Source organism: Anarrhichthys ocellatus, unplaced genomic scaffold (assembly GCF_004355925.1).
Source record: "Anarrhichthys ocellatus isolate YVR2014 unplaced genomic scaffold, GSC_Weel_1.0 scaffold60, whole genome shotgun sequence".
NCBI lineage: Eukaryota > Metazoa > Chordata > Actinopteri > Perciformes > Anarhichadidae > Anarrhichthys > Anarrhichthys ocellatus.
This window is the reverse complement of record NW_022280090.1, coordinates 859,199-886,932: the sequence shown is the minus strand read 5'-3', so window position 1 is coordinate 886,932 and position 27,734 is coordinate 859,199. Positions and strand designations below refer to the sequence as shown.

General features: G+C 42.2%; 2 protein-coding genes across 15 annotated transcripts in view; one reads left to right on the top strand and one right to left on the bottom strand.

Moving 5' to 3' along the window:
• The first annotated feature begins 774 nt into the window (after positions 1-774).
• padi2 (peptidyl arginine deiminase, type II) lies at positions 775-12,595 on the top strand. Of its 2 annotated transcripts, none has more exons than XM_031871805.1 (16): positions 775-1,057; positions 3,222-3,393; positions 3,914-3,983; positions 4,272-4,333; positions 4,636-4,753; positions 5,194-5,346; positions 5,515-5,705; positions 6,103-6,206; positions 6,459-6,570; positions 6,831-6,938; positions 7,262-7,413; positions 7,576-7,723; positions 7,894-7,987; positions 8,100-8,179; positions 11,972-12,115; positions 12,240-12,595. In XM_031871805.1, exons 1-16 carry the CDS (start codon positions 966-968, stop codon positions 12,471-12,473), a joined length of 2,034 nt encoding a protein of 677 aa, XP_031727665.1. In that variant the 5' UTR covers positions 775-965; the 3' UTR covers positions 12,474-12,595. The 2 variants fall into 2 exon arrangements, with proteins under 2 accessions (XP_031727665.1, XP_031727664.1); XM_031871804.1 differs by having other exon boundaries at positions 776-1,057; positions 5,512-5,705.
• Positions 12,596-12,945: 350 nt separating this feature from the next.
• rap1gapb (RAP1 GTPase activating protein b) overlaps positions 12,946-27,734 on the bottom strand; it is a 94,221-nt gene continuing 79,432 nt past the window's right edge. For 7 of the 13 annotated variants that reach the window (XM_031871817.1, XM_031871819.1, XM_031871809.1 and 4 more), the window contains 14 exons: positions 27,196-27,325; positions 24,082-24,237; positions 23,857-23,928; positions 23,679-23,765; positions 23,422-23,565; positions 20,903-21,034; positions 19,189-19,266; positions 18,148-18,257; positions 17,391-17,507; positions 16,774-16,903; positions 16,253-16,352; positions 15,674-15,783; positions 15,259-15,306; positions 12,946-15,101 (listed from right to left, as the gene is read on the bottom strand). In XM_031871817.1, the coding sequence (XP_031727677.1) occupies positions 15,298-15,306; positions 15,674-15,783; positions 16,253-16,352; positions 16,774-16,903; positions 17,391-17,507; positions 18,148-18,257; positions 19,189-19,266; positions 20,903-21,034; positions 23,422-23,565; positions 23,679-23,765; positions 23,857-23,928; positions 24,082-24,237; positions 27,196-27,325 (1,375 nt within the window). In that variant the 3' untranslated portion in view covers positions 12,946-15,101; positions 15,259-15,297. The remainder of the gene's footprint in view (positions 15,102-15,258; positions 15,307-15,673; positions 15,784-16,252; positions 16,353-16,773; positions 16,904-17,390; positions 17,508-18,147; positions 18,258-19,188; positions 19,267-20,902; positions 21,035-23,421; positions 23,566-23,678; positions 23,766-23,856; positions 23,929-24,081; positions 24,238-27,195; positions 27,326-27,734) is intronic. The other 6 variants (XM_031871814.1, XM_031871815.1, XM_031871810.1 and 3 more) reach the window with 5 other exon arrangements.

The following is a 27,734-nucleotide window of genomic DNA, read 5'->3' as shown; positions in this document are numbered from 1 at the left end:
AATAGGATTTTGCATACATACATTTGAACGTGGTTTCCAGTTTCCAGGAGTTGAAAGATATCAACACATAAAGACAATTGTTATTGAAGCAAGAAGCGAAACATAATATTTTAAATATACAATCATATGTGATATTTTCCTTCTGTAAATTGAGTTATTATGGGCAGCCTTCATTTTTGGAAGGTAATTCTAATACAATTGTGTTGCTAATACTTCTGTAGCTCACTTTTGTCTTGTAACAAGGTACTTTCACATCGCTGTATTGGTACTTAGTATTTGACTACTTTGACATGATGTTATGCAGATTATGTTCATCGTGTTATGATTCGGGATGGGACGGAGGCAGAGCCCTTATGTGTCCTTGTTGTTGTATACGTTGATTGTCTATCATTATTACTGTATATGTACTGAAATGTTTGTTAACCTCCATGTGTTGTGCCTGAGTATCTCCATGAAAAAACGTTGAAGGAGTTTAGCCTCTAATTCAATTTTGCAGAAAAAAACAATATTGTGCGCCTCTTCACTCCTGCGCATGCGTGCGTTCACAGCTACAATTAAAACAAATAGTGGTATGAGATACTACGAAGCAATTGTTACTACGGCTGTAGTTACTTGTTAATAAATGTGCCAACAGTAGGCTTTCTGTGAATATTCCCTCTAAGTGATTCAATATAAAGACCACGCCAATACAAATAGAGTGAATAAACAGAGAGACAGACACACAAGAGACAGCACGTGACGGGATAGGAGACGGGGGTGGGTGGAGTAGGGTTGACAGTAGACCAATCAGCGCACACAGAGGACTAATCCTACGGGTACCTGCAGCCTTTGTCATCGCTTGCTACTTTGTGCAAGTCCAGACCGGTCTGCGTCCTCGCGTCCTGGTAACGGAACAGGTTTAAGGCATTTAGTGTTAGCAGCCTGTTCAGCCTGAGCGTGTCACACACTGCGGGAGGACGGCAGTCATGATTCACCCCCGGACTCTCCGTGTAGATTATGACCAAACTACAGGCGTTGTATGCGTGGTCGGCTCGGAACTCAACGTGAACCTGAACAGGTAGGCTCTTATTCAACGTGTCGTCTCCCGCAGGACTCATACAGATCCATCTGGACTGTGTGCGCGCTGCAAATTGTTCGGACATTTTGGGGAGTTTATACTTACAGAGTGATAGATGTCATATTTATTCTATTATGAAAATGTTCGAGTTTTCCCCTGGAAATAGTATTTTATTGTATCCTTTGTTAATGCTGGCTTATTGCGATTTACACAGCCTAGTGTGTCTCATTCCTTATTTTAATTTGTGAAGTGGTCAACAGGCAATCAGTTAAACAGATAGCATTCAGAGCTATTTAAAAATATATATATATATATATTGATGTAGGCTACTTAAAAAAAGAATAGATCCCCAATTTCAAGAGACATACAGTTGGCCTACAACTATCTAAAACAGTCCTGCATAAACCCTACCTCCATGAAGGTTATGATACAGCTACAGTACAGTTTTTGTTGAAACAGTTTTAGAGAGGTGTTGAGTCAGCTTTATAATCATTTGTGCAGCTACAGTTACAGTTCTGTGAACAACTCTGCCATATTTATATCAATGAGGGTGGACTAAGTATGAAAAGCACCCCTTAGTATAGTGTAATACAACTCAACAGCAAACCAACCAAAATGATCATGCAGTTAAATCAACACCTCTTCAGAACAGTATCACTTCATGGAAGGTGGAATTTACAGCAGGATTGTTTAGTCTACATTAGTGTTTGGTAATTCCTAATAAACTGGCAACTGGGTGTATAACAATCCCATTGTTAACCCACATCAATAGAGCTGTGGGGATGATGTCATTTGTATGCAGATCCTTAGCATTTAGTTTTGTACAGAGGAGACAGTCAACAGTCCTCTATTGTTGCTGTCAGGAGAGTCTTTGCTGTCCCAAAGAAATGTAGGCAATACGTTCTGCCAAATGCCAGCCTCCACAACACAACAGAGCCCGGCTTGATTACAGACTGGACAGAGTGGGAGACTGGCACACCCATTCTAGAGGCCTTGTCATGTAAAGTGAGCCTGTTTTTAAATCATAAAGAATGGGTTCATCTTGAAGCCACAGGCCCCTTTCACAGCAGTCTTTGAGTAAAGACAGGTTTAATAGTATAAATAAATGATGGTCCCATTCTATTTAATCTGTCACCGCCATTCCAGTGAGCCATGCCAACCTAAATGGAACGGGGCCAAACTTATTCCTATTAATAACACATTGTACAACTGCAATGACGTGTCCCAATTGGCTGCTGTGAAAAGTGTCTTTACTCGGTGTTAATGGAGCTGTTGTTGCCTGTAATCGTTCAAGTTGGTCAAACCAAGTGTTTTTAGTGCAAAATTCCCTTTTTGTAACTCTTGGGACAGTGTTTTCTTGCTGAGCTGCGTTGGAGGGATAGTTTTACTAAAAATGTTTTTGGAAGATAACTTGGTTTGACAAACTCAGACTGCCGACGCCTCAAGAAGGGAATTTTGTTCCTCGTCACATTAAGAGATATATTCACAGCCAGTGTGGACAGGAGGAACAATTGCCGCAACTGATACGGGCATGTGACTATTTTTTATTTAGACATCGGCAATAGACCAGTGTTTCCCAACTGTGTTTCTGAGGACGTATACTTTTTTCATTGCAACCCAGTCCACGATAGGCCTCATCTATAAATCGCGAGAAGAGCGAATTTGTTCGTAAATGACCGTTCCTGACCACCTTTACTGCCATTTCTGAATCGCCTTCTACTATCTTGAACAGATAAACCAGCCATTTCGAAGATATATCCGTTTGATAAATCACCACTGACACTTGGAAAACCTGAGATCTGGTGGTATGTGTGTCAGGTGTCCTCAGGCAGAATGCATGTCTTCGCATGAGACAAATTCTGAAGAAACGTTTTTGTGTGAACACACATCATCCTAATTTGCTCATTTAATAAAACAGTATGTTTATAAATCACTTTGCTGTCTTCCAAGCAATAAAGAATAAAGACTAACTTTACCATGACTACAGCTGCTACTTCTTCTCTACCAGTCACACAATTTGAGCTTGTGGCTTGTCCCTATGCGTCAATTCTCTCCCACATTTATATATCAACAAATATCTGCTCCAACACACACAGACACACTGCAAGTTTAATACAGTCTCTGCCTGCTTTGTGTAAACATACATACATTCTCTTGTTCTCAGGAGCGCCCCTCCCAGCTCCAGGTTCTTCTCTGTGAAGTGCACCTACAGTGTTCAGTACAGCATCAGCCCCTCACCTCAGCAGACGTCCCACCTCTCTCCCATCCCTCTCAATGGAAACTCAGTACTGCTCATCCGCATGAGCCGTGCCAGTCAACATGAAAACGATAGCAAGGTAAAGGAGGACAGAAGTGCAAGTTTTCTGATTTCCATATGTGCTCAGGTAACAGTTCCAGGAAATGAGCCGCTTATTAATGACAAAATTCACGCCCAGCAACATGATTCAAGTTAATACGTAGACAGTCAAGATGTCCTGGAAATGGTATTAAATATTTGCTTTTCAGATATTGAATATTAGTTTGATTCAGAGCCTGAAACCAAAACCAAAAATATGCGGCTTCTAAACTGAATTTGTCTGAAGTCGTTGGAGGATTTTTTTTATGATTGAGAGTAGACTTTAACTAGAAATATATCAAACTCACCTACCTCGAAGCATTTGCAGCATTTGCTTTTTTGCTTATTGATTTATCACTTTTCAAATAACCAGGGGAGACATTCCCCATTCAACGGAGCTCAAGAGCTTTTTGCTTCACAATATAGTACAGCTCCTAATTTTCATTCATGCGACTTTAAGATTTCACAATTGTCAAATGTCATTTTGTACAACTAAATAACTTGTGCCTTCTTCTTATAAGCTGTCTGTCCGGTACTATGGGGAGAGTAAAGAGGTCTTGGGGAGAGCAGTCCTGCACCTGACAGCTGTTGGTGAGTTAAAGCAAAATAAAACAACATGCACTTTTGTTTTTTATCATAACCAATTATTTACTTAACCTTGTAACTCTGAATTGTTCTTTTGTCAGCATAATATCAACAGAGCATTAGTGGTGTGTTTAAATGCACATCAAAAATAGAAGAAGAAAAAAAATCATCAAATACACAGAAATTGTGAGTCTTGTAGTACAACAATAGCTGGATACTATTACTATAGCACTATTACTATCTGCAATGTCTGCAGAGGCACTCCGTGATAAACAAACTGTGTCTGTCACGCAGAGATCTCTCTGGATGTGGACGCTGACAGAGACGGTGTTGTGGAGAAAAACAACGCTAATAAGGTGAGCTCAAAGTCTGACAACTAATGCAGGAGATATTTTCTCTTCTTTTCACTTTCTGATAAACAATAAAGTGTAACAAAGTGAATAGGGTTGTAATTCTCATCGCAGCATTTTAATCATTTTAAAGTGCCTACTGTGTACTTCAGATCTTTCTATGATTGTGTTGTTTAAACAAGCATTATTGGTTCAATATTCTCACGTATTTCATGAGTTTGATAAGTGCAAGTAACATCGCTGAAGACAAAGATTTTCCAACAAACTCCAAAAATGTATGTGTGTCTGGTTTGTTGAAAACTTTTTAGGGATCCTGGAAATGGGGTCCTAATGGGCATGGAGCCATCCTATTGGTCAACTGTGACTCAGAGTGGGCTTACAGGAAGAAACCAGATCGTGAGCAGGACAGCGTCTCCAAGGTGTCAGGTAAAAGAGTACAGCCTCATTCACCACTGACTTCTCTCTTGCTTCCCTCTGACTCATCAACTTTTTCACAACTGTCAGCATTAAAAGTTCTCTCATGTTTGCTTTCGCAAAGTCAGCAGATTAAAGTGTTGATAGGGTAAGTAAGTTTGATAAAACTACAAACATAGAGAGCTCTGTGTGAGTGTAGAAGGTGGAGTTGATAAAGTAAGCCTCTCAAATGACTTTGCAGAAGACAAACCGGTACGGCTGAAATTTGATAGCAAAACCAGGTGTTATTTCACCTTATGTGTGGGTGAGTGCTTCCCAGTAGTAATGATGAATGTTTAGTGTTCAGAGTTAAAAGCATAAAAGAAAAGTCTCAAGCACATTGATGTCATGTATCTGTGGCTTGTGCTTTTAAAAGGGTATGTAGGACTGAATGACTCTTTGTGGATGAACAGATCTGAAGGACATGTCTGTCATGGTGCTGCGGACCAGAGGCCCCGCCAAGCTGCCAGAGGGCTACAAGCTCACCATGCACATCTCTCAGGGGGACGCAGAGAGTGTCAGAGTCTTCAGGTCCAGAATCTCTCAAACGAAGAACAATACACTGCGTGAGTAAAGAAGAGGGGTGAGAAAGCCCCCGAACGGATGACGTAATTCAGCTGGTTCGTCGAGGCACTGTGCTGGTTTAATCTGTTATCTCTAAACCTTTTTTACAAGCGTTATATTTTTTCTAATGAAGTAAACGAGCCTTGATTCTGCTGTTCTTACTTCAGCAGAGAAACTCCTCTACAAGTACTTTGTGAAGGACTATCCGCTGGTGCTGAGCAGTGAGGTCCTGTCCCAGGAAGTGCCTTACGTCGGAGGAGCAGCAGAGATGAACTTTTATGTAGAGGGCCTCAGGTTTCCTGACCAAGACTTCAGTGGGCTCATCCGCATCAACCTCAGTCTGTTAGAGCCCATCGCTACGGTAAGACCTGCGGCACGGCAACCACAGTGTTGCACATCTTTATTTCATCTCCTGCCATGAGTTCCTTATGCTGCTTAATTATCTCTTCAACTCAAACTGTTGATTCTAATAAAACAACATAGTTTGACGAGAAAATCTTAAATCAAGGGCCACTTACAATAATATTTTTTTTCAGGTCAAACCGCTATTTCCAAGGTCAAGAATCAACTTTCACACCCAACAACAACATAGCTGAACTCGCCATATTTTTGTGAATTGAATTGAAGTGGATTTGTTTACTTAACAAAAAAAACAAAGGTTAGATCAGTTTTAGGTCACAGTTTCGTGATGTTAGATGAGATTTTTTGTCAAATGACGTTACAAACAGGACTCTGCAGCCTCTCTCATGTTTTGACAGGGTCTACCTGAGACGCCTATTTTCACAGACACAGTCGTGCTCAGAGTGGCACCGTGGATCATGACACCCAACACCCTCCGGCCTGTCGAGGTGTTTGTCTGCAGGTAAGAGGAGACTGATGAATAATAAAGACGATGGGGACGATATATATGAGTCAACTGTATGTTACAGTGTTACACATTCCCCTTCATTTTAACTCCAAACAAGCGGATAAAGCTTATAAATGACTTACAATTCATGTTTTCTCTTTGCAGTTTCACATGTCATTCATGATTTCCTTTTTTAGATTCAAATCAAAATTCTATTATATTTAAAATTCCTAACAAATGCTTCTTCTTCCATTGTCACCTTGTCAGCACGTCCGATAACTACCAGTTCCTGAAAAGCATGAAGAACCTTGTTGCAAAGAGCGGGTACAAGCTTAAGATTTGCCACGAGTATGTGAACAGAGGAGATCGTTGGATGCAGGTAAGAAAACCAAAATGTGTCTCGTCCTGGAGAAAAAAGAGCAACAACTGTCAAAATGCGCTTCTTTGAAAAATGACGAGCCAAAAAAAAAAAAGTCGAGTTGGAAAACACAGCAATAACAGCGGCAATGTCAGCGGATTTCACATCAACCGCATCATGGGAAAGAAAACGAATCATTCACCCCGAAGTTACATAAAATATTGAAATAGAAAAGACAAAAAACATCAGTAAAGTTGTTATTAAAGAAACTCTTCTTTCAGGATGAGGTGGAATTTGGCTACATCGACTCTCCTCATCACCGGTTTCCTGTTGTTCTGGATTCCCCTCGAAATGGAGAACTCCTGGATTTTCCATATGATGAGCTACTGGTGAGATTCAAATTTCTCATGCATTGTTTGCAGATACAAAAAGCTTTCTGAAATGGAAAAGCTCTGATTTTGACAGTACAAGGCTGTTTTATCTGCTGAAGGGGAAAAGTATTAAATGCGTGTTGGATTTTGTGACATCACAACTACTCTTGAGGCCAATTGTGGTTCAAAATGCAACTTACACAAAGTGTGATGAAACCTCCAGACATACACTGAAAACAAGTAGGAGATATCTTCTCATCCAACAGCTATACGTTTGAAATGTTGAGCTGTTGTCTTGAAACACGTCTGGAGGGGATCTTTAACCACCTCCATGTCCTCAGGGACCTGACTTTGGCTATGTGACGAGGGCGGCCCAGAGGAAAGACGTGAGCAGTCTGGACTCATTCGGTAATCTGGAGGTTAGTCCTCCCGTCACTGTGAATGGAATACACTACCCCCTGGGCAGAATCATCATTGGAGTGGCCTTCCCCACGTGAGTTTGTAACAGATCCAGGGATAAGTTCCTGCCGTTGTGGGGTAGCGCAGGAAACAGAGCATTTTGCCGAAGACTGGTGAACATCACTTGCGTTTCTCTCTCTCTCTCTCTCTCTCTCTCTTTCTTTCTTTCTTTCTTTCTTTCTTTCTTTCTTCAAAGGGCAACTAAAGGACGCAACATGACCAAAGTAGTTCAGGACTTCTTGTGGGCTCAGAAGGTTCAGGAGCCCATTGCCTTGTTCTCTGACTGGCTCCATGTCGGCCACGTAGATGAATTTATGACTTTTGTTCCTGCACCTGACAGAAAGGTAAATATTCCCTTTTGAACAGAAACCGCTAAACTGAAATATCTAAATAGTTCGAAGGCAGGAAGCAGCTAGCTAGGCTATGCTGTTGTGTTCTTTGTGGGATCGTATAAGCCCCGAGGACAATGAGACAGACAGTGTTATCTTTGTCTCTTGTGTTTCCGCGCACACAGGGCTTCCGGCTGCTGCTGGCAAGCCCAGACGCAGGCTACAAACTATTCAGAGGCTTACACAACGATGGACACGGACAAGCCAAACTGTTTGAGGGTAGTTCCCATCTTTAACAATAATATCTGTAGAAAATCAACAATACAATGTGTATCTTAGCAATCAACAAACTGGTATCATTCTTAACACTGTGTAACACACTTCCCAAAAGGTCTGGGACATGAAGAACCAGTAACAGTGGATGAGATACTTAATGATGGAGGTCTCCAAGCTGAAAATAACTACGTGCAGGTGAGTGGGATTGCGGGGTTAGACTCAAGTCCAGAAAAGATGATAAAAGACATTTTCAAACTGTGCAAATCTGGCTACCTGCTGAAGATGTCCTGTAATCAGAAGGCAACCTCCGGGTCTGAAAAGTGAAGTCAATGCGGAAATTCCTTAAAATTGCATTCTTTCTAATGGCCATGAGGAGGCAGCAACTCTGGATGCAAAAATCAGAATCAGAATCAGAATCGGATTTATTGGCCATGTATGCGTGTGCATACATGGAATTTGACTCCGGTTACACATTACTCTCATCGTACATACACACATATGAAATATATACAATAAACAAGAGAAATATAAGAAAAACAAGGACATTTAACAGCTATATACAATATAAGTATAAATATATCCCAAACAATATATATATATATATATATATATATATATATATATAAAAAAAAAAAAAAAAAATACAATAGTGCAAACAGAGGTAGTGCAATATGACTTATTTATTGTTCATGAGAGTGACGGCCAGTGGAAAGAAGCTGTTCCTGTGTCTGGTGGTTTTGGCGTACAGAGCTCTGTAGCGCCTACCAGAGGGGAGGAGTTGGACCAGCTTGTGTCCAGGGTGTGACGGGTCTGCAGTGATCTTTCCAGCCCGTTTCCTGAATCTAGAGGTGAACAAGTCCAGGATGGAGGGCAGACTGGAACCAATGATCCTCTCTGCAGACCCGTCAATCCGTTGTAGTCTGTTTCTGTCCTGTATGGTGGCCGATCCAAACCACACAGTGATAGAGGAGCAGAGAACAGACTGGATGATGGCTGAGTAGAACAGGATCAGCAGCTCCTGTCTGAATGTATATAAGTCTATGAGAAAATGACTCTACTTCTCTCTTGATTTATTCCCTCAGTAAACATTGTAAACATGAGTGTATGGTCTCAATCTCTAGTTTCAAGTCTTCTTCAATACAGCATGATGTTCATTTAGTAAATTATTGTCCCATTTACAATAAAATAGACGGTAAAGCAGGGAGCGCTTTAGAGCATGGCTACCTTGTGATTGAAAGGTCGCTACTGTTGGGAATAACATAGCCTCAAAAAGGGGGCACCATTATGTTGGGAACGTAAAGGAGTGTGTTTGGGTTATCAGCATCTAAGAAACTAAATTCTTGACATCAATAGTATTATTAATGTCAGTAACAATTATTGATTATTAATAATAACAACGGGGCACCACCCTGCGAACAGGGACCAATAACCAAACGATAAAACTAAGTCTCATAATTGGTGTTCACTCACAATGTCAATAGTCTGAGTACTATTACACATTCAGAGTGAAAGTGAAGGTTTAAGTTTGAGCACAGACCACATATACAGCTATTATCACAATACACATGCACAAAGTAATCACAGACAGCTGCTCTTTAAAATATAACAGTTTATTACATTCTAATACTAATGATCTCGTCAACTAATATCTAAACTAACAACTATACATTCATGAGCACGTTATCTAAAATCAACAGACGATTGAAAAGAGGGGGGGGAAGTGTGTCTGTGTGTGTGTGTGTGTGTAAGGGGGAGGAGTGAGGGAACAGCTCAGCGACGTATGACGTAGTTGGGACGTAGTGACGTCTCTCATGCGTGAGACTCAAAAATGGCGGGTAGCCAACAGAAGACCCGGCGTCTATACGTGCCGGTAGCCATTTAGCACGTAGCTACATTAGCTCAAAGCTATATATGTGTGTGTGTGTGTGTGTGTGTGTGTGTGTGTGTGTGTGTGTGGATTAGTAAAAGAGGAGGGAAAGGAACAAAACAAAATGAAATGAAACAAAAGATTAAGATCCTCTGCGCCGCGTGGGAGTACGGAAGATTGCTCTCTCAGCCAGGGGAGCAAGAACCGCGACTCTTTGTCTCAGCCGGCGGTTCTGACCTCCTGAACCGATGAGAAGCAACTTCGACCTCACTGCGGCTGTCTCGACACGAATCACGGTAGCATGGAATACACGCTAACTTCTACACAACACTAGCAATTTCAGGGATCGCCAGTGTCGGTGATCATAAAGCATATACCACGTTATAAAAATGAACAGTACTTTAAGCACACAAACAAGATAAAATAAACACAAATTAACTCTCTAACTCTGCCCAGACTCTATTTCGCCTTACGGTACGATGCAATCGTGGTGATTGAGGGGGGGGGGGGTTCTCCTGAGGGGTTCTTCTGAGCTTCGTTGGGCCCAGGCAGCGCGGCTGCGGGCCGCGGGAGGTGTTCTCTCAGTAGGAGAGAATCGCTGTCGTCTGGATAAGGGATTTTCGCGTCCTTATGTCCGAGCAAACGAGGCGCTTGGTGGAGAGTGGAAGTTCTCTCTCTCTCTTTCTGAAGAAGTCTTGCTTCTTCACTTCTGCAGGAATAAAAGGGTTCGCTTCGTGGATACGAACAAAGATAAAATAGACAGTTTGGTGAATTCGGCCAGCGAATATAAACTGTTAGACCTAGGATTTGGTTGAAAAGGGAAACAACGTTGGTGTGCTCCCTAGCTCGACGGAGGTCGAAGGGAAAAAGCATTGAGGTGGGGGTTGCAGGTAGTTTTGTAGAACAGTGGCTGAACCACAGGGGTCCTGGGGTGTCTTGGCTCTCGGCCAATTAGATTGCAGCGCTGCTTTCAGGTGACTTCAGGAACACAGTTTTTTTGGGGGGAGGAAACTCACACCCTAATGTGAATTTCTTCAGAGTTGGGGTTTGGTACTCAAACTACAATCAGGATGAAACCTTTGCTTGCAAAAGGGAAGGCCTGACTCTTTGTTCCACAGCACATGTCGAAGCCATATAGTCAGATCCCAACACTACCAAATAATTCAAATTTCTTGTTCAGCGTCTGGTTGTACTTAGCTCCACCCTCTCTTGTCTTGTTGTAAAAAACCAAGATGGCGACAAAAAAATGCCAAACTTGAGGCTTCAAAACGTCCGTCCACAAACCGTGAATACCTCCACTTTTTATAGTCTATGACTGTTATCTGCACATTATGGTAAAAAGTATGTGGACAGCCAGACGTAACACTTGTACCTTACTGTGGAATATCTCATTCCATAACTATGGCCGTTGATATGCTGCTATAGCAGCCTCTGCTCTATGTGAAGGTTCATTCACCTGGCTGCTTTGCCACTTGTATTGAAGCTCCTGACAAACGGCTCTTACGCTGACGTGTTCTCCAGAGGCAGTTTGTTTTCTTTTACACGCCACGTGCTCCAGCACTCGACGGCCCTGTTCTATGAGCTCGTTTTCTCTCCTAGATGTTTGCACTTCACTGTAAAAGGACGCATAATTTAACCCGGCAAATCTAGCAGGTAAGACATCCTGGAAAGCATCCTGTGACAAAGAGCCACGTTGAAAGCTACTGAACACTTCAGTGTGACTCATGTTTTCCTGCATGAGTGCCTTTCAGCAATGGGTGTGACTGTAGCAGCTGAACCTACTAATAAGCAGGCGCGTCCACATACATTTGGCCGCAGTTTACTTTTTGTTTGCAGCAAAAGTAGCCTGAGCAATGATTAACTAGAGCACGGCATACTGTTACATTTGACTGTTTGTTCTGTTTTTACTGCTTGTTTTCTGTAAAGCACTTTGAGACCAAATACCTCAATATCGATCTTGTAGGGTTGACCGTTGGTGCTTTTATGCAATATCTTGATAAATAATCATCAGTAATGTAGATATAATAAAACACCTATGCCATATTACGATATCCAAAAACTAAGATGATATCTGGTCTGGTATCAGGATATCGATATGATATTGATATGCTCTCTCACAGAGCTGCGTCGACTGGAACAGAGATGTGCTGAAGAGAGAGCTGGGCCTGGACGACGAGGACATCATCGACCTGCCTATCCTCTTCAAGTTAGTGGTGCAGAATGAGGAGACCGAGTACAGAGCGGTGGCTTACTACCCTGACATGGTGTGTTCTGGCGTAATGCTTTACTGAGATCATTTTCCAACGGCCGTTTCCAATTTGAGAGGCATCAAAGCACTCCAGTAAGTAAATTTGGGAGTTTCATGATGCGTCACATCCGTTTTTACAGGTGAACATGATTGTCTTGGGGAGAAACCTGGGCATCCCGAAGCCCTTTGGGCCCAAGGTGAATGGGCGCTGCGCCCTGGAGGCCGAGATGTGCTCCTTGATGGAGGGCCTGGGCCTCAGCTGCACGTTCGTCGACGACTTCGCCTCCTACCACAAACTGCTCGGAGAGGTGCACTGTGGCTCCAACGTCCGCAGGGAAGCATTCGACTTCAAGTGGTGGAACGTGGAGATGTGAACGGGAACTGAACAGTGGGTGGAGATGGGTTAGAAGTAGGGTTCAACCGGTTTTAATTTCCTGTACGATATGAATTTTTCATATACCGTCATACATAAATGTATGTTGGTACATATAGGGTGATAAGAAGCTGTACATGGAGGGGCTTAGGACCCAGGGGAATGTAGGTGAAGGAAACAGGAAGTGACGGAACGGAACGGTGTTAATTAATTAATGCTTTAACGCAAAAAAAAAAATACCATGATATACCGTGAAACTGCCAGAATCTTACAAAATACCGTGATATGCATTTTTGGTCATACCGCCCAGCCCTAGTTAGAAGAGATATTTTTCTTGTCAAAGCCTTACGTTATCTCTAAAATCTTGAAAAGCTTAATTTTCTTTCCAATCATTTTGCAATACGTGCCACTTTTGTTTTGCTAAATACTTGCACAGTAACCATCAATGTATAAAGGATTCCCCCAGGCATTTGATCCATTATGCATTTTCATCTTTATTAAACATTTTCGTTGGCTTTATTTACAAAAAAGGATGTAAAGCAATATTTACAATGATTTGAACAAGGGCTTCAGCAGATTTTGACAAAAACAGAAATACAATCATTTGAATCAAGCACACAGAAGATTCTCTCCTAAGTTCTCGTTGTCTGGACCGGCCGTTGGCATACAGTGCAAGCACAGTTAGATGAATGGTACCACACAGGGATGTGCTATAATAATACAGAGCCACAAGAGGGAGCACTTCATCTACTCAAGCATTTCCAGAGTCCAGAGAAAAATCAAATCAATTTGAAAGGCTGTAATACACATACGTGTAATTATAACCAGAAAAAGTGCATCTTTTCTTTATTTGTCTGTGGAGTCGGATGCAAAATGTTGTGATTTGTAGCTATTAACAGTTTGATGAAAACAGCATACGGACTGTTTTGCATTTGGTCCAGTGTCTTTAAACTTGTTTGTACTTTCACAAATAAATGCTATCTTTAATTCAGTGTAGACAATGAATCTCAAGTGCGCTTCAGTTATATCACTGAAATAAACTCCGTGTATCAAGTCGATTCCTTCGTCACAATCTGAAAATGGGGGGAAAAAAGCTTTTCCGCCGTTTCAGACTCAGGTTTTTCTGCAGTCGGGAGTCAACACAGTATCACCATTCATTGTGGCGGACATGTATAAATAAATACACGTCTGCCTAGTTTTACATTCAAGCCAGCTGGCGACGCAGTGCCTTTAAACACGACCCTCCCTTCAAAGCAGCTCACTATCATCAGGAAGGCAACTTCAAGACGAGTCACAGTGTAATTCATATTCAGCGAACAAATCAGGTCAAAGTAACTTTGAAAATGTAGTGCTTCGTTCACATACATATATTACACTTTACAAATAAAGTAGGAAACTGGTATTTGGCTCTCTATCGACAATGTGCTGCGCTGCGTCTGGAGATGTTGGCTGGTTTTCTCAACAAAACACAAATCACGGGGACAAACACCTCTGTCAAGCATGGCACCAGTGTACAGAGGACAGGTTGGTTTTTTTGGCAAGCAGATTTACACCATGCACAGTACCATTTTATACACACACACACACATCAAATCAACAAGTGGTGTGTGACAAACAGTATTTGGATACAAGGGTCCTAACAGCAGGATCTTGACATGTGGATTGAGGATGCATGTTGCTGGTTGGGGGGGGCACTACAGGAATTACGCTTTGTATTCTAATTATAAAGCATCAATAAGTTATGTTAAAATATTTTTATCTACAGACTTACTGTGGATTGAATTCTTCAGAAATTCAATAAAAAAAATTGCAGATTGCATTTTTTCCGTGGTATATTTCACCCACCTATAGGGGGAAGGACGGATGCGATCACAGCCACCAACAACAGCATCACAGATGTGCCCCTCCATCAAAAACGACAGATTTATGGAAGCTGTCGTCAAACACAACAAATATCCACTGCAGAATACTCAGAACAAGAAGAATAGATCGTCAGTAAAACACAAAAACGTGGCGCGGCAGGCAGCCACGCACACACACCCAGTACATCAAAGTGAAAACCCATGTACAATATCACAGTGGGATGTGAGGTTGACATTTAAAAATACACATCTTTCTCGAGTGCAACTCTCCTATCTATAGACTGTTTTACAAGCTAAACAAACACCGGTTGTTTGATCGGTCTTGATCCCCCCCCCCCCCCAGTTCAAATCCTGACCTTTTTAAAAGAGGACACACACCATTTGAGTGTTTACAGTAAGAATCAGGTTTCAGAGCTTACTGGCAGCCAGACTTACTCTGCTAAGCCAGCTGACGGCTGACGCTCGGTGTTGGCGCTGCATGGGAGGGGTGGTGGTGGTCTCTGTTCCTTTGCTTTGAGCGTTCAAGGAGGGTTTCCACATGGAGCTGGAATGAGGCCGATAGGTAGGGACGTGTCCATGGAGCATGTTGAGCTGAGTGTCTTGTCACGATAGGCAGCAGATCCAACGCCAAACATACAAAGGAAGATCTGTCGGTCTCTTGATCTGGCTTCTAACTCTGCTCCTCTCCTGCGTCAGTGGTGGAGTTCACATGCCCTTGGCTCTTTTCTTCTTCTTTTTTTTTGCAAAAGATGCCTCTTATGGGAATGCTGAGACAAAGGAGAAGACATGGGACAGACATCAAATAAAAAGACATATCAGGGGAATAAGGGGTTCAAATGTGACAAATTAAGAAAAAGGAACAACAATCTTTATAGGCATCCAAACATTAAATAGCTCCAAGATTATGTCAACATTATGTCTCACCTGGAAATGGATGTCAATGCCGTAATCAAAGGAGTGTGGCTAACAGTCCTGCATACATAAGAGACATAGAAAGAAGATGGCAGTTAATACCAACACATCAGACTAGTGCTGATCTGTCTCGTTTGGTGGCGTACGGTACTGATGATGGGCACCAGTGCATGCTAGTTATGAAGCATACACAAACATCATATCGCCTTGCCAAATCTTAAAATAGAGACTTGACATTGTACAATATACAACATACATACAGTTATCCTCATTGCATATCTGTAAAAGTAGTGAACATTTGGTCTTTCCACTCAATAAATGACTCAAGCAATCAACGAGGGGAAACATTCCTTCCCGTGACTTCGTGCAACACGGAGTAAAGCCAGCTGAGTGTCACCTAATGCCGGTGGCAAGCGGTTTGTCTCACCGATGAGAACTTGTGCTCCTGCGAGGGCCGCTCTGTCTTGGGCCGGCTGTCTGTCCCTTTTGGCTCCGACGTCTTCACTCCGTCCGGCTGCTGCTGAGGACGAGACGCTGCTGGAAAGGAGGCGACAGATGCGTGGCCGTCATGGTTAATAAACTCAAGCCCATAATGCTGCCAGCTGTAGTCTAAGAAGGATATCCCAGCATGCAAAAGATTGAAGGTTCAAAGTGATTCATCAGGGATAGAAAAAAAAAACTAAACATGCAGGACGACAGAAGTTGAGTGGGAAACATATAAATTTGTACTGCTGTTCTCTGTAAGCATTGTAAACGTCATTAATGTAGTAAAAGAACAGTTTGCTAACACAGACTTCTGGTGTTATCAGTGAGATGAAGTGTATCATTCAAGGGTGCGTCCACATTCATTGCTCGGGAAGCGGAGGAGGTTATTCTCACATCCGCCCCATCTAGATTTCCCCAGATAGATTATGTGAAACGGTCAACCTTTGCAAACTTGCCTGTTTTTTCACACCCTCAGGCCATCACTGACCCAGTAATATGACGCTTATTCTCCCAAACTCACCAGGACAACATGCCTGACTGGTACTGCACGCACTGTCGTCTGCCGCAGAGCTGTACACAAACGACTCTCCCTTGAGTGGTGTAATGCAAGACACACTTTCCTGTAGGAGGGGAAAAGGAATTTAGAAGTATTTCCCTTTTTTAAACCAACAATATATAACAAGGAACAGCATAATCATAACCACAGCTCTAGGCTACTCCGTGACTGTATTTGCATTTCTCTCTTTTTTTACCTCCTTTTTAGATGCAAAACGGTGCAAGTGAAATAAATGGATTAATTACTGTGCAATAGATTTTGGACGCCTGTCATTATTGGAATATAGTGAAATTCATCAAACCAGCTTACATCCTTTGTTTTAATTGTTTTTGGGAACAGAATTATTCCCCTTCCCCCCCCCCACAGTGAAAATGTGACAAATATTAAATATGTCATCAGATGCCTGTTGTTTGGGCCCTGGGGAAGTGGCATGCATGTATGCACTTTCATTATTGCGTGGCATCTCTCCGCACGTCTCCACCCACCAGTCCAGTGTCGTACTCCTCCTCTGCCTCGTGCTCCTCCACTACGCTGGCAAAGCTGCTGGCGTTGGAGGAGGAGCGGGAAAGGTCCTGAGCCTCGGGGATGGACGGCGCCCTGCAACACATCGCCAGACTACACACCTGGGTCACTCTGACCACACACACACCTGTGGTCTCCAGAAGCCGAATTCATTCGGGCAGCGGAATAAAACTGGGTTTCATTTTAGTATTTATTACTTTTCCTTCCAAAAGTTAATTAATTCTTCATCTTCATTTCACAGCACCTCGGGGTAGCACTTTCAAGCAAAGTGACATCAGTGTGTTTGCATCTGTGCCAGGTAGCGTAAATCTTTTAAGCTGTTCTGTAGTTGATGCAACCCTCTAAATTAGCTCTATCTAGGGCAATACTTACCAAAACTTACTATATATCACAATATTTTTAAAATAACCACAATAAACAAATGGGTTCAAGTGCAGTCTTTAAGACCCAGTAAAAGCAAATTAAAGCTATATCGTGCAAATACTATAACCATTTCTAGAAACATATCTCGTCTCATATTAGCTTTAGTTTGTGCATGTATATCATTTATTACTGTGTAAATAATCTACGTAATAGTCACCTGTTCCTGGCAGCAGGGAATTCTGGAGAGCTTTGATTGGAGGAGTTGTCTGATTTGTTTTCCTGTGAAAAGTGTGTTCCCTCCAGTGTCCTCATGGTGCTGGGTGACACCTCTCGGCTTCAGGACAGGGATGGAGATTAAAACGTGTAAATACTATACAACACATTCATCTGAACATGCGTTGTAGTCTGAAGAAGGGGCCCTTCAATGTGTTTTTTTAATGTGTATTATTGTTATAAAGCATGAAGGATATTTAAGAATGCTTACAACTATGATTATACAGTGCTTTGAACATATTATAATGCATTATAAGTACGTTTACACGGCGTTGTACACATGGGTATCCTAGGAAGTGCAGCTGAGCTTGATACAGGTTTAAACATTATTTAGTATATGGATTCTGCTGTACCAGTATTCCCACTTAAGTTTCAGATTTCACAACAGAAAATGTGATACTACATCTGTCATTTGTTCTAAACATTAATAAGCCTGTGCATGTTAGCTGATGCACGCATGCACTGCACATATCCTGGGCAACCCAATACGTTCCTGCGCTCATGAAGCACAACAAATACAGTAAGCTATTGATAATTTCAGCCTCTTCATCAAAACTGCCGTCCAACAAGAGCTTGTCTCTTGAGAAGTGTGTCTTCTAATGGCCGACTTCCTCATTTTAACGCCTTGCTTCCATCTGTTGCAACACAATTCTCTCCTCACTACCCACTCGCTGCTGATCCGCTCTGCTCTGTCCTCTCACCTCCTCTCTTGGACCTCCTGGATGTTCTCGATGCCAATGGCGCTGCTGCGGCGGGAGCTGAAGGGCCCAGACTTTTTCCTGGTTGGGCTTTTCCCAGGAATGATCAATGACTGACGGTGAGCAGGAAGAGAAGAGTCAGACACACAAACACACACACACACACACACACAATATGGGGGTAGTGCAACCATTACACAACCACAGCATTAACTATATGCAGTGCATGACACGGTAGGAAGATGGAAGTGGAAGATGTTCACATGTAAAAAACATGCTGCGAAATAAATTATGAACTGATGGCATAATACATCCTCGAATGACATGATAGTCCATGATTCTCTGGGCTTCTGGCAAGAAGTGAATTATTAATATACATATTCTCTCATAAAAAGTCTTGCCAAGCATCCTGTTTGGTTTTCTACGTGGCTTTTATTTTAAGTACTCAGGTCAGACTGTCAAGTTTATTTGTTCAAACTTCAAGATGACTGGTACATGCTTCTAATTCAAGATGCAGTATGATTCATCAATGGATGACTGTGTAGAAGAACATACGTGGGAGTCGAGTTAACATTTTCTTTTCTGAATTTCCTACTTTTCTCTTTCAGAGTTTAAGAACACATTTAAAAGTCAAATAAAGTGTAGGAATTCATGCATGAAGCACTGTATGAATGCATGAATCTGCTGCGAGCGAATAAATTATCTGAAAAATCATCTGCCTGTAAAAAACACTTTACATTACAGGTAAGATTTATTAGATATAGTAGCTATAACATTCCTCAGTCCGAGATGGATCAATTCTCTTTCAGCCATACTGTCATGCATGAATAAAAGAAGGTTAGACTACTGCATGAATGAATGCCAGAAATTAGAATTAACACCATAAATAAACAAACATGAATATCAATACGTGAAATCCTCTCACAGCCACATATTTTAAACTAGAAACTACTGACTGCACACTTTATGATTACTAGACATTATGAGACAAAAGCAAAGTTAACAGCAGAGACAGTAAACAAGAAGGGAGAAATATACATGAACCTCTTCTATTGTTCCTATCCCTATGGCGCTGCCTCGGCGTCCATATTTACTGGGACTTTTCCCTGGAACAAGCAATGACTGAGCCACACAAGGCAGGGCCAGGGAAGCACAGAGAGAGAGAGAGAGGAGATGGTAGATTGGAAAAGTAAGGGGGGGGGGGGGGGGGGGGGAGAAAGGGAAAGAACACATCATGAGATCTCATGCACAGCACAAAGAATTTTAACAGCAAGGTGCTTAAGAGCTTAAAAATAAAAGAGCTTGCAGCGAGACCTGACAGGGAAGACATAAAAGATATTTAGGAAATAGAGAAGCAACAGCAGACTGGGGGCCCAGAACACAGCCGGAGATGGAGTGACACCGAGGTAGCAGGCATGTCGGCAGTTTCTGCCCTGAGGGTTACAGGTTTGTGTTGAAGCATTTAAACAGGAGAAAAAAGGGGCAAAGAGTGCTGACAGAATCCAAAGAGATAGCTTTTAGCTTTTCTATGAGTCATGAGTTTCAGAAATAAGGTCCATTTTGTCCCAATTCAAAATACTGTCAGCAACCAAATCCCAAAACTGCAGTGAATATTAAAAGAAAAAAAAAACATACAGTAGTTAACCCCGTCCCTGGAAGAGACACAAACAGGACGGTGTGCTCCTTCCATTGATGGAATGTGCCATGCATTCTCTGTATAGCACATAACACATGCACATAATACAACAAGGCTGCGGAAAAAGGTTGTAACATTTACAGGAGGAAACAGTCATGACAAAAGCACAGTGCAGAGGGAGGGAGTCTGGGTAGTCATACAGCCGGTACACTGAGCTCACTTCATGACTCAGGATAGAGACTGGACTGGGGCTCACAAACATTCTCGCACCTCCCATTGACGGCTACTAACAACATCCTACATATCTAACTGTCGCTCTGTGTGGTGGTGAAGAATCTCTCAACACGTGAGAATGAATGAAATGGAGAAAATGAATTATGCTGTTAATTTTACGAACAAAACAAGAAAAACAGTCAGTAGAGCTAGGGTTGGTTATCTTGAAAGAAACATTGTCATATATTTGTTCAAATTTACCTCGACAGCAATCAATAAATTAGAGGCCCTGAGAAAAAAAAAGAGGAAAAAATATGTGGCTGTCGTAGGACTGTAATAAGCACGTCCAATCGTTCCATTCACACTCATTGCTTGTCGCCGGAGTTTTCCATAAGCTGCTAGCCTGACAGCTGTGAATGCTGACAACAGCAATATTCTTTGTTGACGTTCATTATGATGATTTTGGGGGAGAGGCTTTGGAGGGAGGCCTGAAGGCACGGACTGTCAGTGACTTTCACTGGAAAAGAGTTGGCAACCCTGGGCATCATTTAGTTTTTTACTATTATTGGATACTCTATCGCACTCTCGCTAGTTTCTCAATATTATCAACCCTAGCTTAAATGGTAACACAAAATGAGCCGTCTATAAAAAAAAGGCAATCAATAAAAGCCGCTTTAATGAAAAGTAAGAGTGAATTCAAAATGTCAGGAATGAAAGCAAGTGCTTCGATGATGACATACTGGTGATAGCGATACAATGTGCCAACAGGAGTTATTTGCTAAAGTGCTGCATATAAGAAAGAATAGGGGTTAGAGCAGTCTGCTTCTATCCTGCGAATGGGCTTAAATATAATGTATGTTGAATGTATGTGTTAGGTGGGCATCGTGTGAACCAAGATGGGCTACTTACAATCCCTGGGTTTTTGGGGCTCTCTGCGGGATTGTGGGTAAAGCTGCCACTGTGACTAGTGGAGACTGTGTGTGACTTCTTGTTACTGAGGCCCATGGCGTCCATAGACTGGCTTCTGCTGCGGATGACCCGCTACAGAGAGAAACGAGGAGATACCGTCAGTGGATCCACTTCAATATTTTGTGGAAACGCAGCACACTGACCGATTTTCAAAGCAATATATACCACATGTGTGGGACTCTACGCTCAAACTAAATTCTATTTATCCAAATTAAGTCAATTTTGAAAGTTGACCAACATGTACATGTTAGTAAATACTTTGCTAATACACAGATTGGTGTAATTTTCGTTTATATTAGATATTCTCAAAATTTGGTGGTAATAGGCCTTTTTTTTAAATGTCAAAATAGAAAAAGCTAAGATGTAGTTACTAAAATTAACGTTGGCTGAATTCCATTTAGTTGCATCAGTTTTCAGGGCATCGTTGGCATCGTACATTTCTGCAAACCACGAGATACGTAGAATGTGGACGTTTTTTTATTAATACATTTCATATCAGCCTCGTCTTAAACTTGCAGGAACGCACAATGTCACGTGGTTAATGGTGTTAAACGATTGGTTAGGTTTAGGCAACAAAACTACTTGGTTAAGGTTCGAAAGAACATCATAGTTTGTGTTAAAAAAATTATGTAACAACTTATAACAACGTATCGTAACAGCGTATCGTATCAGCGTATCGTAACAGCGTATCGTAACAGCGTATCGTTACAGCGTATCGTTACAGCGTATCGTAACAGCGTATCGTAACAGCGTATCGTAACAGCGTATCGTTACAGCGTATCGTTACAGCGTATCGTAACAGCGCATCGTAACAGCGCATCGTAACAGCGCATCGTAACAGCGCATCGTAACAGCGTATCTCATGTAAATAAATAACCACGCTTAGTGGATTTTCTTACGTAGCGTTATGTAAAAAGCATAACTTCAACGTTAACTTTTGGTTTCACACGGGACACAAACAACGGTCTCCTGGGTGGATGTCCTGTGTTTATTTGAACCATCCACCATGACTCCCATCTGCCCTTAGAGGACTGTTTCTCTCTTGAAATACTCGTTATTTTACCAAGTAACTTTCAATAAGGGACACTCGATACACTGCACCACTTGCTCTGACCGTGGCAAACTGTGGTTTGCAGAAACCTACGATTCTTACATTTTTCCTGGTGACTGGGTTGCAGGTCAAATTTAAGCTGTCAAAAAGGCCTGTCACGAAATACTTAATATGTATTATAACCATATTACATTTGCATGCGTTTCATGCAATGTAAAAAGTTCAGAAAAATGTCAACTTTTTAAAACAGCTTTGCTCCAATTGGCCATTATTTTGAAACGAAGGTCAGTATGTCATATTGTCAGTATGACTACATACTACAAGTGCTAATATGTGTGAATATTTTGGAATCAATGTGTTAAATCTCAGGACACAAATGTGTGTATATAGACGTGTGTGTATTTGTGTGTGCACATCGTGGTTTGTGCTTACATGTGTGTATGCAGGATTATTTTTGAACACTCAGGGTTAGTGCAGGTCAACAGGCAGGAGGGAGAGGCTGCGTGAAAGAAATGTAGCTTTACAGAAGGTCAGGGAGAGTGTAGACTACGCGGTGGAGGAGGATGAAGCCGCATCTCTTATTCTACGTATATTGTGGGGTTTTGTGTTATGGGAGGGGAAGATGAGACACAGTGTGAGCAAGGAGGACAGTTAGACAGAGGCAGAGAGGGGGAGGTGGAGTGGGAAATATCTGCAGATGTAATTTGTGGAGGTTTGAGGGAGAAAGAGAAAGGCTGCAAGGTGGCTCTTGACAGAGACCAGATTTGTGGGCAGGAGTATATTCATACAGAGCTAGTGTGTGCTTGTATGGAGAATAAATGGATCTAGAGATAGAGACTGAGACAAAGGCGGTTATATTTTCTGAATTGGAAATACAGAAAAGATGGCAGAGAACCAGTTGGTGACGCAGAGACGAGAGAAAAACAGCGAGGAGAATGTTGCCCATGGGGAGACATGCAAACTGCATCATCAGCTCCCTAATGAGGGGTCATTAAATAGTTCATCAGGCACACACAATCACAGCTCCTATACCGCCGAGCCCCGGCGGCCGGGCTACGCTCCGCCACCCTAATGGTCATTGATGGAGCACTCAGTCAGAGGAGGTGTCTTTCATACACAGCGGGACGGTCCACCCAGCCACATAAGCACACCATCGTGTGAAAACACCCCGAGTTCAGCAGCCGCAGCCAAGTGAGGAAATCAAATGCCACAGAGGACTGGTCCTTTGAGATAGTGCAAATGTTCTATGCTTTGTTTTCTCATGTGTGAATACCCAGAATCCCAGCCAAGAGACAGAAAAAAGAAAAAAAAGCATCATCAAAGTTTCTGCCGTCATAACCATTCTCTGTCATGCATGTGGAGTTGCAGATTAACGGTGCGCCTCTCCAAATGAGGGACGCGGCTGTACCTTGAAGGATTCGAAGAAGCCTCCTCCCCCTCCGGCGGCCCCGTTCTCCAGCTTATCTTCGTCTCCACCCAGACCCATCATGGACTGGCTGTTGATGTGCACCTCCTCGTACAGAGTCTCCAACAGGGCTGAGCGCGTGCGCTCCTGACAACAACAACAACAGTCAGCCTGCAAGTTCGCCCCCCACACACATACACACACACCATACAAGCATTCACACTTCTATAATTCAATTCACATTGCAACACTCTTCTCACCTCGAGCTTGGCAAACTTCTCAGCCTTGCAGCAGGCGTACTCTGCATTGATGAGCTTCGTGAAGAGGAACTCACGGAACTCGGGCCCCTGAGGAAGGTAAATACAGAGGACAGGCGGAGAGAATGAAGGTTTATGATGTCTGCTTGTAAAGGGGAATTGAGTTTGTGTGACTGCTGACCTTTTTGAAGATGGCTGGGTCAGGCAGAGCAGGCCCGAAGAAAGGTACATCATCCCGCGCCGTCACAGACACCTAGAGGAGGAAGCAGGTGAGCACAGCCTGTGACACGCTGTGATACGTGATGCACAGACAAAAGCTTCCGAATAATGAACGAGTGAATATTGAAATGTTTTTTTTCACTATCAATACAAGTTTCTTGATACGTTAGCGGTCTTTGTAACCAACCTTGTAGGTGACATTGTCCGTACACGCGTTCTCCACCTGCACCACCACATACGCGTGCAGGAAGTTGGATTGGATCATGTCTGGAACGAAGGGCGTGTTCTCCTCCTGGAACATGATGGCTACAATGTCGTTGCCTATGTGCCTCTTCCTCTGCAGCTGGATGGCACAGAAAAACAAAAACTAACAACAGCGGAAACATCTAAAATGACCGGTTGGAGCATCTCAAACGCACGCCCGACACCGAATCACTTCCAGGAGTCGCACTGGAAGATTTACTGGGAATAAATATAGTCCAGGCAGAGAGGTGGACAGGACTAAAATCCAACAGTGCTAAGGGTTTAACAGCTATTACAGCCACTTCTTGTATGAAGGGTGCTATACAAATAAAGTAAATATATATTACTGTTATTATTATTTACATTTGATGTAGCTTTTGACAAGAGTAGACCATTTTAGGCCTAAGCATTAAAAGGCTGTTGATGATGGGGAAATTAATGAATCGGAAAGCCAGTGGAGGCACTGCAAAGTCAAACAAAAATGGATTATGATTCTGCAGATGGCTCGTCACTGCTGAATAGCTACATTTTGTTGCCAAAATGTGGCCAAGTGTCCTTTTGCCAAAAGGACACTTGTGCACTTGGAGGACAGAGTGACTGTGCCAAAATTTTACATTTGTATCCAAGCAATGCCTTTTAAAACAACTTAGTGTTGCCAAGCAGTAGGGACACCTACTTCCTCTGCTTGACACCTCATAGCCTTTGGCTAGGAACTCTCATTTAGACAGCTAAGATGTTACCGTAAATATCAGAGCAGATATCCGTAGCTTTTTTTTACTGTTTTTGTGAAAATTCATCAAATTAAAAATATGACAAAATATGTGTATTTAGGATTTTGCAGCAGTTGGGGCGAATATCCTGTTTGAGATGTGATAAATACTGTCCCAGAAATGTTTTCCTTTCAGCAATCAAATAAAAACACAATGCGAGTAGATATCAGGATGTCAAAATACATTCTGCTCAGTGCTCAGCAACCAAAATCATTCCTGTTGAGAGGAAGCAGATATATGAGGGTTTTACAAGTCAAACATAGATGCTCAGTCAAAAATGTTCTCCGTGCAGATGGTCTTGGCCAATATAGACCCAGCTCCCATGGTCCTCCTCAGTAAACACCGTGGCACCTGCGCTGCAGCAGCATGAGCTGATTACCCTCTGTCAGCCATCGGGCTATTTAACACACTAAAGTGCGGACATTTAACAAAGCCACTTCCCACCTGTTCGCTGCAGTGTCAGCTGGCACGGTCTCAAGAGTTGACCAACTGTGTGCACAGTTTAATACAGCGAATGTTTACCCTGGGAGTTACAGATTATTATTCTCCAGTTAGCAGTCTGATTGATTTACAGCATATGTCTGGTAAAGACAGACTGTTTGCTCACATGAGAACAATGAACCATCTGTTTCAGGCCTTGGCTAGTTTTTTTTTATAATATGCTTGTCATAGCAGCCAGAAACATGCCCTGAAATATTATGTAGATGTTTTAAATAGTTCAAACTAAATGGATCTAACACCTCAAATATGTACGACAATATGCCAGACTGTTTTCCTTCATCACCAAAAAGATTCTTATTAGCTATCTATTGCTAGACATCTGCAGTGCTTTTAAACACAAGTTTCACAGCATAATGACACACAGTGAGGATCCACACAAAATGTAATGCTGTTGCAGATGTGAAAAACGTCCCCTTGCCAAATTTGTAGAAATCATCCAGTTCTAAATTTTGAAATCCAATTTGATAGACGTAAATGAGCTGAAAGCGAAGTCCTTTGTGGAGAAAGTAGCACAACCTGACTATATTTTATGATATATCTAATGATGACACTGTATCGCTAAGACAGCAGTGAAGGCTGAGAGTGAAACAGGACACATGTGGCTGCAGAGGGATGATACTGCATCATCGCTGGGCTTATTTGCACTTAAAAACCAACTCAGCCAGCGTGGGGCCGGATTGAGACACTTGACATCTGTTAATGCCGAACATCCGCTCAAATCGGATCACAGTCAATCAGATCTGGCCACATTAATTCTTCACTTTCTCCCGACTGAAATAATGCCATTATGGTTGCACTTTGCCTCCTTATCTTGAGTTCCCTCATGAATCATCCCATGTGGGTGTTGTTTATCGCCTCTGTTTCTCGGCAATATGGATGGTCTGTGCAGGGTTGCTGTGGTAACAAAGTTCAAACCACTTGTGGCGTTAAAAAGCAGCTTTTGGACTAATGTAGCTTACTGCAACACTTCATCACAGAGATGAAAGTATTCAGACACAAACCAACAGCAGACACACTTCAATTCCAGTAGACGACACTTGTGGAAATGGTAAATGAAAAAAATATATTTCTCAAGGACATAAAACCTGCAAATTAAAAAAAAAATGATGTTTGCTTTGCAAATGTTCTGCATATTCTAGTATAAGTAATAAGAAACAAGTATAACTTACAAATACGTTTTTAGATATTCGTGCTCTTTTGTTAAAGGGATACAGTAGATAGATCATTTTGTGAAACAAGTATATTTGCTTTCTTGCCAACAGTTAGTCAAAAAGATCAATACCACTCTCACCATCAGCAGCCGGACAGCTTAGCTTAGCACAAAGACTGAAAACAGCTCTGTCCAAAGGTAACTCTAAAGCTCATTAATTACCATGCTATTTTTTACATTTTGGTTTTAGTACAGATTAAATAAACAAGATGACATATTAGTTTGTGAGTTACGGTGCTGGTAGGCAGACTTTGTTTCCTTTGGACAGAGTCAGTGATTCCCTCGTTTCCTGTATAATATCGAGCTCGCAATAGCTTCAAATTTACCATACATAACAGTCCTCATCTAAATTTCAACAAGAATGCAAGAATGTCAAAACATTCTTCTCAACCTTACTAACCACCGATTTAAGCTGTTGCAGATTCAAATGATTCATCTTGCTTCCTCAACATTAACTTAAAAGACCTGACCCTGACACGTGGAGGAGTCACAAGGTGAGGCCTTTACAAATTTAGTGAAGGACATTGAAAACACAAATTAGTTACCCTGATAATTTATCATTGTACTGTTACTATACCTGCTGTGAGTCTCCCTCGGTGTAAGGCAGCTTGGTGGACACATGGAACATAATCTCCTTATTATGGAAGCTTGTGTAGACGGATTCTGTCCCCGTCTGCCCGTGAGTGACATCCAGCCCGCCCCGAAACCTGAAGAAGAAAAGGAGAGAAGGGGAGAGGAAATTTAAGGGCAGAAGGACGAAGAAGGAGAGAGGATGACAATGGATTTTGGAGAGAAGAAAAAATGAGAAGTTAAGGTGAAGAGAGGATTGAGAGGAAGACTGAGAGGAGACAAACAAAACGGTGGACAAGTGGAACATAAGCGCATGCTCTCGGAGGACCCGGCCCTTCCACGCTCATCCATCATGGAGGGAATGCCAAGGGCGCTTCTTCTGCCTACTCAATCACAATGTCAGCAACACTGCAAATATCAGGACATTCTAAGTCGCCTCTTCGGGGGTTAATTTGAAGCCAACTCTGATCAATGGCTTCTGACCGCCATGAGCTGGAGCGTTATATGGAGAATTAAAAGCACTTAAATCTGCTGCTGAGGAAACTG

Bases quoted from the DNA above. Each gene is read 5' to 3' on its own strand.
- padi2 (XM_031871804.1), top strand. From the start codon at position 966: ATGATTCACCCCCGGACTCTCCGTGTAGATTATGACCAAACTACAGGC. The intron at 4,334-4,635 runs GTGAGCTCAAAG...AAAACTTTTTAG, and splicing joins AGAAAAACAACGCTAATAAG to GGATCCTGGAAATGGGGTCC. The intron at 6,939-7,261 runs GTGAGATTCAAA...CCATGTCCTCAG, and splicing joins TTCCATATGATGAGCTACTG to GGACCTGACTTTGGCTATGT.